General features: G+C 51.1%; 1 protein-coding gene across 1 annotated transcript; it reads left to right on the forward strand.

Annotated features, from left to right (window-relative positions):
* The first annotated feature begins 3,014 nt into the window (after nucleotides 1-3,014).
* On the forward strand, nucleotides 3,015-4,658 carry LOC142817190 (uncharacterized). Its single transcript, XM_075894248.1, has 2 exons — nucleotides 3,015-3,258; nucleotides 3,487-4,658. Exons 1-2 carry the CDS (start codon nucleotides 3,015-3,017, stop codon nucleotides 4,518-4,520), a joined length of 1,278 nt encoding a protein of 425 aa, XP_075750363.1. The 3' UTR covers nucleotides 4,521-4,658.
* The last annotated feature ends 10,181 nt before the right edge of the window (nucleotides 4,659-14,839 follow it).

Genomic DNA, 14,839 nt, shown 5'->3' on the forward strand with positions numbered 1-14,839 from the left:
GTCGGAATTATCATTGCAAATGCAATCTGGCATCTTCATGATGTTGCATTAAAATGCTTACGTGAAAACTGCGTTGCTTGGCTTGCTCTAGTGCCTGTAAATGATGCGAGATGGTAGGAACCAAGTTGTGCGTTGACTAAAGCACTTGGCATCGCTTTTTTTATTTATTGCGATGTGGGCTTGCCCTTGTGGCAGAGCTAGGACTGAACTATATAGCGTAACGAAAAGGTTGAATAGTGCTGTTTTCTAGGCACATTAAAATACGGTATAAATCATGCTTTTTTTACATTAGGAAGTTGTATTAGGCCACTTACCAGCCTTCGTAGTTGTAGTAGTCTGTGGCATGCTCCTTAGGTGGCGAGATTGGAAAGTGGAATCTGTAGAGGTCGCCACCCTTCAGTCATTTAGTTCGGCTGCCACTAGCAGGTGGCGCCCCTGAGATTGTATATATTCTGCCCCGAATAAAGTGGGAGGCCCTTTTCGTTAGCTGAGCAGCTGTCGTGCGTATCGTCTCTCTTCGCTCGTGCTCTGCCACGCTGGTGCGGCACCAGCCACAAGTCATGGTGTCAGAAGTGGCTGCGTAACGCCCCCTCATCCCGAACTCGCCCGTACCGCACGACGATGGCGCCGAATAAGCTCAGTCTCAACCTCCAGCCGCCCGCACCATTCGACTTTGTGAACCCGGGAACCTGGCCAGCATGGCTCCGCCGCTACGAGGACTACGCCATCGTTTCCGGCCTGACTTAAGCATCCGGCGACATGCAGGTACGCTCGTTGTTGTACTGCATGGGGCCGGAGGCCCGCCCACTTCTGGAGATGTTCTCGCTCGACACCGCATCACTCGCCTCATTTCAAGCGGTTGCCGCTAGCTTCACCGACCACTTCGTGCATCCGGCGAATGAACTGTACGAGTCGTCGCGTTTTCACCGGCATGTTCAGTTACCCGACGAGAGCGTCGACGCCTACTACGCCGAACTGTGTAGAATGGTGAAGCGGTGCAACTATCCGTCAGCTGAGGTGGAGCAAAGGCTTGTACGCGATAGATTCGTCGTCGGCCTCCGCGACTCGCGCCTTTCGAACCAGCTTTGCCGGAACGCGAAATTGACGCTCAAAGAAGCATGGATGCAGGCCCGTCAATCAGAAGACGCCGACAAAAAAAAAAAAAAACGTTGCCTCAAAACTGCGCAGAGCACTCCCGCGAGCTACACCTCGACGCCGTACGAGATAAGAAGTTCGCCTCTCGCCGCCGCAACTACGATAAGCGGCCTTCGCCCCCGCGGAAAGCAGAGCGCTCCTGCCAGCCGTCAACATGTGAATTCTACGGCCGCGCGCCACATCCACGTTCTAACTGCCCTGCTCGAAACTCCGTCTGCAACTTCTGCAAAAAGAAAGGACACTTTGCGGAAGTGTGCCGCGCGCGGCAGGCAAAACAGAAGCTCGGCTCCATTCAGCTACACGCTGTCGGGACGCCCGCCGCGGCAAAGTTCGTCGACATCACCGTTGACAGCTACACAGCGCAGTTCAAGGTCGATTCTGGAGCCGAGGTGTCCGCCGTTCCGAGCGACTTCCCTGCATTGCCGGCCAAGCTCGACCCCGTCAACAGCCTGCTCACCGGACCTGGCGGTCAGCTGCTGCGCGTGCTGGGTTCGTACATGGCGAGACTTCGGTGGCACGGGAAAATGAGCTCTCAGCGCTTGTACGTGATCCAGTCTCTCACCGTACCTCTTCTTGGACTGCCGGCGCTTCAAGCTCTGGAGGTTGTAAAGTTTCTCGACGAACTTCAGACTCCGAAAGCAACATTGCGTGCTGAGCTCTTCCAGGGATTGGGCACCCTCAAGGACGAGTACACTATCCTTCTGAGACCCGACGCCGTACCCTTCTCCCTAAGTGTGCCTCGCAGGATTCCCATCCCGCTACGCGAGGTCGTCCGTCACGAGCTTGACAAACTGGAGGAAGGAGGCATGATCCGCAGGGTCGACAGCCCAACCCCGTGGTGCTCTGGTCTCGTTGTAGTACGGAAAGCCGATGGTTCCTACCGGCTGTGCGTTGACTTGACTCAGCTGAACAAGGTTGTCCTTCGGGAACGCCACATCCTACCAACTGTAGAGCAAGTCCTTGGCCTCCTTGGCGACGCAACAGTTTTCTCCAAGCTGGATGCAACAGCCAGTTTTCATCAAGTTAAACTATCTGCAGACTCCCAAGAGCTCACAACGTTCATCACCCCATTTGGCCGATACTGCTTCTGCCGGCTCCCCTTTGGCATCACCTCCGCGCCGGAGTACTTCCAAAAACAGATGGCCAGGATCCTGGAGGGCCAGGAAGGAGTCGCCAATATGATAGACGACATTCTGGTCTTTGGGCGCACCCGCGAGGAGCACGATGCCAGACTGAACCAGGTGCTGTCTCGCCTTGCAAAAGCAGGCCTCAAGTTGAACCAAGACAAGTGTCGTTTTGGCGTCTCCGAAGTCTCCTTCCTAGGAGTCATCGTTTCAGCACAAGGCATCAGGCCAAGTCCAGACAAGGTCGAAGCAATCAAAGCCATGGAGGCTCCAACCGACATCGCAGGTGTCCGGCGACTGCTCGGAATGGTGAACCATGTTGCCCGGTTTTTGCCTTGCATCTCAGAGGTCACAGCTCCCATCAGAGCACTTCTAAACAAGTCTGCGACTTGGGTGTGGCAGCATGAACAAAATGCTGCATTCGAGAAAATCAAGGAACTCCTGACATCAGACCGTTGCATGGCCAAGTACCATCCATCATACGCCACCACAGTTTCGGCTGACGCAAGCTCATTCGGACTGGGCGCAGTCTTGCTGCAGACACAGCCCTCTGGAGAGCGCCGCCCAGTTGCTTTTGCTTCGAGATAAATGACCGAGACAGAGCAGCGTTACAGCCAGACGGAAAAGGAAGCGTTGGCAACAACATGGGCTATCCAACGGTTTGACGAATTCGTCCGCAGCATCACCTTCGATGTTGAGACAGATCACCTACCACTCGTTTCTCTCTTCGGCAAGATGGAGCTGGACATGCTGCCGCCTCGCATACAGAGGCTCAGGTTAAAGTCCATGCGATACAAGTTCCGAATGCTCCACGTGCCAGGAAAGCTGTTAGCTACGGCAGATACCTTGTCACGCATCACCCAGAAGGCGTCCCCTCCCCTGGACACCGTGGAATTGTTTGCGGCTCAAGTGGTCAGCGGCATGTCAGAAGCCTTGCCACTAAGCCCAGAGGACGTGCGACAAGCACAAGAGTCCGATGGTGAATGCAGAGCCCTCACCTCTTTCTGCCAGAATGGTTGGCCACAGAAGTCCAAACTGCCACTGCACCTCTCCCAGTATGCCTCAGCAGCAGATGAGCTCTCTGTCTGCGACGGTGTTCTACTGAAAGGCGCCAGGATGGTCATCCCGCATTCTCTTCGGCCGGCTGTTTTGACGCTGTTGCACGAAGGACACCAAGGCATCAACAGAACGAAAGCTCTCGCTTGAGAGTCCATTTGGTGGCCTGGCATTTCGGCAGACATTACATCTCTGGTAACTAACTGCGAGCAATGTGCTTCCACTCGGGTGAACCTTGCAGAGCCCCTGGTCTCCACGGTCCTACCTGGACGTCCCTGGGAACTTGTCGGCGTGGACCTGTTCCACCTCCGCAGCCAGACATTCATCTTGGTGGTGGACTACCACTCCAGGTACCCTGAAGTTGTAACCTTGTGGAGCACAACGGCTCAGGCAGTCATCGACGTTCTCAAAAGCATCTTTGGCCGGCATGGGATTCCGCGAGAAGTCAGATCAGACAACGGTCCACCGTTCTCTTCACGCGAGTTTGCAGCATTGGCGGCATCTTACGGCTTTGACCACGTCACCAGCAGCCCGCACTATGCGCAATCGAACGGAGAGGTGGAGAGAATGGTCAGGACAATCAAGGAGTTGTTTCGCAAAGCAACAGACCCTCATCTGGCCTTGCTCAGCTATCGGGACACCCCCGGAGTCGATGGCTTCAGCCCGGCCCAGCTCTTGATGGGACGACAACTCCAAACAAAAGTGCCGAAACAGGACTCCCAGTTATGTCCTCACTGTCCGTCGAGGAAAGACGTGAGGAGAAAAGATGCAGCCTACAAGCAGAAACAGGCCGCTGACTTTAACAGGCATCACAGAGCTCAAGATCTGTCATCGCTCCGAACAGGCCAGTGTGTCTGGGTACGACCTGATCAGGTCAAAGCTACAGTGCTTAGCCCAGCACGCCGACCACGAAGTTATGTCGTGGAAACGGAGCAGGGTGGCGTCCTACAGCGCAACCGGCGTCACCTAGTGCCTTTTGCACCTCCTGCGCCAAGGGTGGAACCACTGCCGTCTGAGGAGCAGGAGCCACAGCGAACACTGCCTCCTCTGGAACCCCAGCGAACTACTACAGTGCAACCACCCGATTCCCTTGGACTGCCCCCTGCAGACAGTGACCGCAGTGATGGTGTGACACGAACACGTAGTGGCCGCCGTGTTGTGCCTCCGAACCGCCTGAACTTGTGATGTGCAGTGTCTGGCGTCCTCCGTCTTCCGTCTGGTCTTCAAGGGGGGAGATGTAGAGGTCGCCACCCTTCAGTCATTTAGTTCGGCTGCCACTAGCAGGTGGCGCCCCTGAGATTGTATATATTCTGCCCCGAATAAAGTGGGGGGCCCTTTTCGTTAGCTGAGCAGCTGTCGTGCGTATCGTCTCTCTTCGCTCGTGCTCTGCCACGCTGGTGCGGCACCAGCCACAAGGCAGAATCCATCCAAATTAAGGCTCCGACGCCTTGGCGGAAACCGGTGACGGCCTCGAATTCCTGAATGTGCCTCGCCATTTTCTCTGCGGGCACCATTTTGATCCACTCGTGTTCCAGTACAGCGACAACAGCCTCGCAAAACTGCCTGTATAAGGTATTTACTGTCGAGCGTCCAACGCCGAAGAGGTTGGCCACAGTCCTATCTTCGGCTGACGAGCACAGCTTGTATAGGGCAATGCCGACTCGCTTCTCAGGAGTGATGGATTCACGCATGCTGGTGCACTGTCTTTCGAGCTCACTGCGCAAGCTCTCCACAATGAAACGAAATGTGAACGGGTACACTCGAAAAGATTGCTTGAAGTTCTGCTCACTGAGGTGAGGTACAGTTCCCTCGAACCACCTCTCGTTTCGTCTGAAGGCCCAGATCGATCGATCGCAGGCCTTCTCCGACAGCTCCAGTGCACACAGCAAGGAATTGCTGAACAGCAGTTGCAGCTGTATCCTCTCCTTGGCGGCTTTTGCAGCGTCTGCCTCGCTTTCCAGAGCGAGAAGGCAGGCAGTGGGGCTTGCGATCCTCGCTTTTTCTCCCGTACGGTCGCCCATAACGTGTCGAGAGCAGTCGAGAGCAGCGAAAAACAAATACGGTAAATAAAAGCCCAGTGGTGCCAGACGGACTTGTGCACATCGCTAGTTATGGGAATGCTTCCTTATCTAGTGCAAAAAACTTTCACATTGGTGTTTCTTCATCTCTTATTCTTAAATTTATTTGAAGAAACGAGCAGTGCAACAAGTCTTTAATTTGTACATCGTGATACATCGTTTAAGTTTCATTGCTTCTCTTTTAACTGCTAGCGCCATGCTTTCGCTAGCGTCTTCGAACGAAAACACTGAAAGGAGATCGTTGCTGCCGTGTGTCTGCGCCGCAAACACCTCTTTGTTAAAAGTCTTTCAACTTCGTAAAAAACCGTTTACTTGAAAGACTTTTTGCGTGCCCATGTGACACAGGCAATAGCCCTCTAAGCCATCAATACACATGGCGTGTATTGATGGCTTTGTTTACCAAAACACTGCCGCATGGCTGTCTTCATGTCATATAAAAAGGCTGCTCGACAGCGTCTATGATTCCGGAAACGGCGGTCTGTACATTAACAGAGGAGGTGTTGACGGGGTTTGTGCTTGAATTGGTCGACTGCTTTAAGTCGAAAGCAGCAAATAGCCGGGAAAGGGCCCGCACCAGCGTTTGCCGTTCCGTCGTACTGAGAGTCTTGCTGATCGTAGCGAGCATTGGATCTTCATTATGGAGAATATCACAAGGAGAGAAATCGAGGTGGGGAGGTCCGTAGCTATTGCTTCTATCGAGTTGCATGAGGCTTCATCAAAGAGAGCTATCTTCATCCCGCGAGGAAGCACAACCGGCGTGGCAGAACAGTTCAGCGCCCACAATGTTGCTACTTCTTTTGTAATGCACACAACAGAACAAGGCACAAGTATGTCCTTCTTAAAACAGTTCTTGCGTAGAGGCCCCACTACGAGGTCAACACAAGCATCATCAACCGCTGTGGAAGAGTCTCGAACGGGTGTCAGGCACCAAGATGGTGTTGTCACTTCATCAATCACACTAAGTGTGTTCCTGTCTTCGCCACGGTAGTCTTCTTCGGAAAGCGACGGTAGAAACAAATGGTTTAGTGATATTTCCCCACTACCACAGTCAACGGAGGCACCGCATTTCTCCAGGAAATCGATACCAAGAATGACATCGTGCGAACAACGAGATGAAACCAGAAATTCCGATACAAATACTTTTCCAGCCAATGAAACATTGACAACACATACACCAAATGCATTAAGCCACTCGCCGCCTACACCACGAAAGGTGATTGTATCGTCCCATGAAAACATAACTTTGCGACCTAAGCGGTTTCTGAAGGCGAGGCTCATCACAGGCACAGTCGCCCCAGTGTCAACTAACGCCATCGTCGGTATTCCATAAATCAACACATTCACTTTGTCTTTAATCATAACAATAGGCAGAGGTATATCTTGAAAAGACCGTCTGGCGACCTAACCTCCTTTGGCCGCGGATGCTAGTTTCCCGGCGGTGGAGAAGAACGACGCAGAGGAGACGGCGAGCGACGAGAACAATTGGATGGTGGTGTCAAACTTCGCTCGGATGCTGGCGAATCACTGCGTCTGGTCTCGCGCGAAAGACGATCCCTTGGAAACAAGTCGGTTGTCCGCAGGTCATGTGAAGCACCGGGTCTCGGTGGCGAAGACATGGCTGGTGTCCTTCGTGATTGGCGGCGTTGTTGGCAGCCATACCGAGTGATATTCCCAGTGATTGATTGATTGATTTGTGGGGTTTAACGTCCCAAAACCACGATATGATTATGAGAGACGCCGTAGTGGAGGGCTCCGGAAATTTTGACCACCTGGGGTTCTTTAATGTGCACCCAAATCTGAGCACACGGGCCTACAACATTTTCGCCTCCATCGGAAATGCAGCCGCCGCAGCCGGGATTCGAACCCGCGCCCTGCTGGTCAGCAGCCGAGTACCTTAGCCACTAGACCACCGCGGCGGGACGATATGCCCAGTGAAACCACAGTTGTAGCACACGGGAGGGTCACGGTTTATACTATATTTATTGGAACGAATCCTGGGCCTCTGCTGTCGGCGAGGAAGTTCGTTATCACGCGGAGAACGGGTTTCTGCCACTCTCTGGAATCCATTGTATTCGTCGTAAGTTAAATCTTGGTAGTAGGGCTGATACTGTCCTTGCCGCAGCGGGACGTAGTCCGGCTGAGAGTCCTGAGTATAAGAATGCGGCTGTGCTCGTCGTGATCGTGCGTCATAGGCAGGGCCTCTATCGTATAGACGTGGCTGATACTGAGGTGTGGCATCAGAATCCTCAAAGCCCTCCGCCACTCGGTGCGAGGAGAATGAAGCAACGTTTCGCTCGAACTCTGGTGGTTGGTAGGGGGGATGAGTGCTTGGGCGGTTTGCCACTTGCGCGTACAGGCCGAGTTCTTCACGTGCTATTTGCTGGTTCACTTAAAAAACAGCGCCAATAACGTTAGCTATTTGCCGGATTGTTGATGCAAGATCAAGCGCCTGGTTGCTGTCTATACTTGTGATGGTCGTCACATTGAGTAGCCTGCCGAACTTCGGTGTGATGCGCCTCGTCTTTAGTTGCTCAAAAGTGCGGCAATGGCGAATGACCTAGGCGATGAGGAAACTGTAAACATCCTCGGCGATTCCTTTTAGAATGTGCCCGACTTTGTCTTCCTCAGACATTCCGGAGTCAATGGTCCTACATAGCTTGATGACTTCCTCAATGTAGGTCGTGCAAGTTTCACCTGGCACTTGAGCGCGTTGCATTAGCGTCTGTTCTGCTCCTTTCTTTATCGTTGTTGGGTCGCCGAAACGCTCTTTGATTTCAGAAACAAATCTGTCCCACGTCGTTAGCGTTTCCTCCCGATTCTCGTACCACATAATGCAGAATCCGTTAGAAAGAACGCGACGTACAGAAGCTGAGAAGCGGCTTCCCATTTGTTAGCGGTGCTCACCCGTTTGTAATGGATGAGCCAAGCCTCGACGTCTTCATCTGGTCTGCCGGCAAAGGCACGAGCATCTCTCAGTTGTGGAGCCGAACTGGTCGGCGCAGAAGTCGAGAGGGGTCGGTGTTCATTTGCGTTGTGGAACATGTTTAGCCCAGATGGATTCGTTGGAAGTCCAGCAATGCGACGGCTCCGTCGAAGAACTTGCGGTTCACCCTCCGTCTTCGGTGTCGATTACCCAGCCCGTCCACCGCAACTGTAACAGCGAGCTGGGATAAGATGGTTTTATTTACAGAAGGTGAACGATGGTCGTTTGCAACAGCACACTGATGATGATGATGATGATCCTTGATACTCTGGCGCACACCCACAAAGGGGGATCCCCCAAGAACCGGGCGGTAGGATCTTAACTAAAAGGCTTATGGTTTTTCAAACACAACGTAATTTTTGGCTGAAGAAAATATATCTAGAAAGAAAAGCCGAAAATCGAAAAAGGAGTATATCTGAGCAGGGAGCGATGCAGGCTATCAGATGTGATTTCAGACGGAGGTAATGGTGAGTCTAAAATAATATATATATATATATATATATATATATATATATAAGCAGATTAACATGGCAATAGCTTTGTTTCAATTATGTATTCAAATACCGCAGAGCAGACGTCCCTGTGGCTATAACCGAATTTAATGCTGCCAAACGACAAAATTACTGCCACATTTAATTCTAATCCCAATTTTTCTAGTGGAGCTACCGGGTGTCTTTTCCGCTGATGAGAATATCGGCGACAGAACAAAAAGAAGTGATCTATAGTTTCCATTTCTTCGCAAGTCTGACATAAAGGTGACGCCTTTAGACCAACTTTATGCAAATAATAATTCAGTTGCGGAATTCTGCAACGCAATCTTGTAAAAGAAACTTCCAAGTGCCATGTTCCACACCACTGTCTATTCCAGCGGCATCTTAGATGTGCAAAATCTTGATATTTACCCAATGAGTAGCAGTCGTATTCATGCAAACAGAGGTTTCTAAACCTTATTGCTGTCGCGTAAGCCGTATCAGGCAAAATCGGGATAAGGGGACCGCTAAGAGATACTGTGGCTAGTGCGTCCACCATCTCATTGAGATATATGCCACGATGACCTGGTACCCATAAGAGCTGCAGTTTTTTCAAGTTTGTCGATATGAGTTGTCGAAACATGTGCATAAGTGTTAAGTTGGCTCCTGAAGACAGAGCAGCACATACTGAAAAAGAATCTGTAATTACGACTGCTTCCGATTCGCCCAAAGGAAGTTTCCGTAGTGTCGGTACAATAGAAAATAATTCTGCTATGAATATTGGAGTGTAATCTGGGTGTCTAACCGAAAAGGACCAGTCAAGGGAACGTGAGAAGATACCTGCCCCAGCCTTTTCATTTTATACGGATGCATCAGTCGCAATTATGTTGTTCATGTTCACGTGTGCCAAGTAATCCTGCAGCCGATCATTTAAATATTGAAATGGCATTTGCTTTGCCTTAGAGGAATAAATATTCTCAAATTCTATCTTAAGATCTAAATTAACGTTTCTTGTTGAGAAAATATGTTTGATTTTGACATTCAGTGGTTCTAGCAGCGCTTGAACGAACAAGATCTGTGGGCAGTGGAATCGCGACCACCAAGTTTCGAAAAATGAGCTTGGTTCTTTAATAAAAGCATAAAACGATGCTCTCTGGGGCACAGTGCATAGTTTTAAAAATGTTTGGATAGTAAGTATTTTGAATCTGTTTAACAATGACGGGAGACGCGCTTCCATGTATAGCACATTGTTAGCAACAAACTTGGGCAGTCCAAGGCACAGTCGTAAAGCCTCCCTTTCTAATAGTATTAGCGGTCTCATTTTATATGTCGCACTGCCCGAAAATAAGACACAGCCGAATTCCATGATAGGACAAATGTACATTTTATAGACCATTACCAATGTATTTCTTCGAACCCCCTTTTTATGTTGCTGAGCTTGCGTAACCACCCCATGGCTCGTGTTGCTTTGGACGCAATGTAATCGATGTGGCTTTTCCAATTTAACGAGCTGTTATATATTGTCGCGGTACAACGCGAATAAAACAGAAGTACACCTTGAGGCAACGAAAGCAGCGTGTTTTCAACAGCTGAGCCACAAGATCGTCTTCTTCGGTCTCGAGTGAAGCTAGAGGCCCACTACCTCCTGTCCACTGAATCCCCCATCGTTGTTTTTGTCCACATGTAGACACGCGTCATTTGCCTCCCTCTCAAAGAGCATAGCCTCGATGCAAAGTCTGTAATGAAGTTTTTTTTGTTTTTTTACAAGAAAAGTCTCACATCACTAGCTGACGTAAGGCTTCATGCGGACTACGTGAACGAGTTCAGGATGGTGCTGATGACGCCTTGTACTATGCGAACAGTCGGGAACAACTTCGTAAGTGACGTCACTCAGTCTTCGCAGCACTAGGTAAGGTCCAAAGTATCTTCTTAAGAGCTTTTCGGAAAGTCCTCGTTTCCGTACCGGCGTCCAAACCCATACTTTGTCGCCAGTTTGGTAGAAAACTGTTCTGCGGTGAGCATTGTAACGGCCTGCATCGTACTGTTGCTGCTGGCTGATGCGTAAACGTGCAAGTTGCCTAGCTTCTTCCGCGCATTAGGTAAACGTGTCGGCATCCGGGACGATGTCGTCGCCTTCGTGCGGTAACATTGCATCTGACATGGTTCGTACTTCCCGTCCATAAACGAGGCTGAATGGTGTCATGCGGGTCGTTTCTTGCTTGGCCGTGTTGTATGCGAACGTTATGTATGGCAAGATTTGATCCCAAGTTTTGTGTTCAACGTCTACGTACATCGAAAGCATGTCTTCAATGGTGTTGTTTAGACGCTCTGTTAGCCCGTTCGTTTGCGGGTGGTAGATGGTGGACTTACGATGCTTTGTTTCACTCAGCATCAAGACATGGTCCAAAAGAGCTGCCGTAAATGCGGTACCTCTGTCTGTGATTACGACGGTTGGTGCACCATGCCTCAGTACAATATTCTCAATGAAAAATCTTGCCACCACCGCTGCTGTACCTCTCTGGATAGCCTTTGTCTCGGCATAACGGGTCAGATAATCTGTCGCGACGATAACCCATCGGTTTCCTGCAGTAGAAGTAGGGAGTGGGCCCAAGATGTCCATGCCAATCTGGTGGAATGGAGTCATTGGGACCTGTACGGGTTGCAGGAGGCCAGCTGGTTTAGTTGGTGGTGACTTCCGTCGCTGGCAGTCGAGACAGTTACGAACGTGGTTCTTCACGGCTGTGGTTAGTCTTGGCCAGTAATACCTTTGCTGTACACTGGCCAACGTTCTTGTGTAACCCAAGTGGCCAGAGGTAACCTCGTTGTGGCATGCTTTCAGTACTTCGGTGCGCAGGGCTGCTGGGATGACGAGTAGATAGGCGGATCCCGTCGATGAAAAGTTTCTTTTGTAGAGTACTCCGCCCCGTAAACAAAACGATGACAACACTCTTGCGAAAATTCTTGGCGCCTTCCGAGAACTGCCATCCAAGTAGGTAATTAAGCCAAGCAACTCAGTGTCACCACGTTGTTGCTGCGCAATGGTGGTCGTGCCGAGGACACCGAGAAATGATGTTTCCTCCTCTTAGGGTAGAGTCGCCGACTCAATGGGTGAACGGGACAAACAGTCAGCGTCCATATGCCGCTTCCCTGACTTATGTACGACTGCCATATCGAATTCCTGCAGCCTCAGACTCCAACGCGCTAATCGGCCGGTAGGGTCTTTAAGATTCGTTAACCAACACAGTGAGTGGTGATCGCTAATTACTTTGAAAGGGCGACCATACAAATACGGACGAAATTTTGTAACCGCCTATACCACGGCGAGACATTCCTTCTCAGTCGTGGAGTAATTAGCCTCAGCGCGTGTTAACGTTCTGCTTGCGTAAGCGATTACCCTTTCTGTGCCTTCTTAATTGCTGCAGCACAAGCACAGCTCCCAGACCAACATTGCTAGCATCGGTGTGAAGCATCGTAGGGGCTCTCTCGCCGAAGTGGGCAAGGACTGGAGGTGTTTGTAGTCGCTGGCGAAGATCGTTAAAAGCAGCTCCCTCTTCGTTATTCCACTCAAAGGTGAAGTCTTCTCTCGTGAGGCGAGTTAACGGTGATGCTATGCGTGCGAAGCCTGTGATAAATCGTCGGTAATATGCACAGAGGCCGAGAAAGCGTCTGACAGCCTTTTTATCGGTCGGCAAAGAGAACTGTTCTACGGCTGCAATTTTTTCAGGATCGGGACGAACACCTGCATAACTGACGACATGACCGAGAAATTCAGCTCTTCGCAGCAAAAGTGGCACTTCTCAGGCTTCAACGTTAGGCCCGCGGACTGCATGGCTCGTAAAACCACCTCAAGTCTCTCAAGGTGCTCGTCAAACGTTGCGGAGAACACTATGACGTCGTCCAGATATACTAAGCATGTTTTCCACTTTAACCCAGAAAGCACAGTATCCATGAGTCTTTGAAAGGTAGCAGGCGCTGAGAACAAACCGAATGGCAAGGCCTTAAATTCATACAACCCATCTGGTGTTACAAAAGCGGTCTTCTCGCGGTTTCTCGGGTCCACCTCGATTTGCCAATATCCACTCCGCAAATTCATTGAAGAGAAGTATCGAGCGTGCCGAAGTCTGTCGAGAGAGTCGTCTATACGCGGTAGTAGATATACGTCTTTCTTGGTCACCTGATTTAGCTTGCGGTAATCCACACAGAAGCGCAGGCTGCCGTCCTTTTTCTTAACGAGGACTACAGGTGACGCCCAGGGGCTCTGTGAATGCTGAATGACGTCATCTTCAAGCATTCCGTCTACCTGCTGTTGTATCGCTTCACATTCTTTTGGAGCCACGCGATAAGGGTTTTGGTGAATAGGTCTCGCCGTTTCGTCGGTAATTATTCGATGCGTGGTTAAAGGCGTGCGGCCAACTTTTGATGTTGTCGAAAAGCAGTCTTGAAATTGGGCCAGTAGCTCAAGGAGTCTGTGTCGGTCGTCTTTCGGCAAAGTAGTGCTAACGTCCAGAACAGGCGCTGAATCAAGATTTAGCGACTCATCGACTACCGCCAAGCAGCCTTTGGCATCTACGACGTCGTCGAAGTAAGCGACAGCCGTGCCTTTAGGAAGGTGCTGGCGCTCAGCACTGAAATTGGTAAGCAGCAAGTTCCAGCAGCAACTCTGACGATACCTCGTGCGACAGAAATTCCGTGGGTGAAGAGCAGCGAGCTTATTTGGTCGGCAACTCCTTCGGCGTCAAACTGGGCAGCGGCGGCCACCGAAACGAGCGTGCATGACCTAGGTGGGAGAACCATGTCGTCATCAGTAATACGCAGTTGGTTTGGTCGCGCCTCTGGAGAATTGGGTAAGCCCGACCTGTTGCAAAACGTAATCAAGCTCTCTGGTATGTTGATGACGGCGCCATATTTCCGTAAAAAATCCATGCCAAGAATTACATCTCTGCAGCATGCGGCGATAACGACGAACGACGCAGTGAAAGGAGAACCTATGATGTCAATTCTTGCGGTACATCTTCCAGAGGGCATCAGTAACTGGCCCCCTGCTGTTCTTATGTGAGGGCCCGTCCACGGCGTCTTCACTTTTCTGAGGCTGTCGGCGAGGTCCTGACTGATAATAGAGAAGTCGGCACCAGTGTCGACTAAAGCTGTCACTTTCTGACCGTCAAGAAGAACACTAATCTCGGCAGTCACAATTTCATCGTTTTCACGGTTTATCGGCTGTACGACGTCATGCTGTGGGAGCTTCTTGTCGTCATATTTATGGCCTGCAACCTTGCCCCCGGAGGTCGCCGCCCTCAGTTTCCCCGTCGCGGGCTAGGTGACCTTCTTGTATTAAGATCCGCGTATGTGCGGCGGTGCGACAAAGGCGAACGCGCGGGGGACGGAGAACGGGATTGACGTCTCAGACTAGGAGGGTGAGTAGGCATTGCCTCCTCTGCAGTGGTACAGCAATCCTCAAAGTGAGAACGGGCTCCATAGAAAGGGGTGTCGTCCCGGCGTGGTGTGTATTCGTCGTTGGTACGTCGACCGTCAAACCAAGGTCGATGAGGACGGAATGAATCACCTCGATGCCAGCAATGACGGGCAATATGGCCTGCACCTCCGCAGTGAAAGCATAGTGGACGTCTGTCTATTGTGCGTCAGACGTCCACCGGGTCGGTGGACGTCTGAGCATCTCCCTTCGCATCGCTGCTCATGGGGTGGCTGTGGACGGCTGGTTGTATGACCATAGCGTGGGTGGTTGATGCAGTGTCTGCTCTTGCGGCGGAGACCAAGGGACCATGGGAACCTGGTGGTACTGCGTCGGCATAGCGGGTGGTGGACGTCGAAGAGCGGCAGCGTAGTTCATAGAACGCTACTGAGTATCAGGACCAGTCGTAGACAATGCTTGGTGAAATTCGTCGCGTACGACTTCAGCGATCGACACGATGGGATTTTCAGCAACCGGAGTCCGTAACCTCTGCAGTTCTTCGC

The sequence above is a fragment of the Rhipicephalus microplus genome, chromosome 5, assembly GCF_043290135.1.
Source record: "Rhipicephalus microplus isolate Deutch F79 chromosome 5, USDA_Rmic, whole genome shotgun sequence".
Taxonomy (NCBI): domain Eukaryota; kingdom Metazoa; phylum Arthropoda; class Arachnida; order Ixodida; family Ixodidae; genus Rhipicephalus; species Rhipicephalus microplus.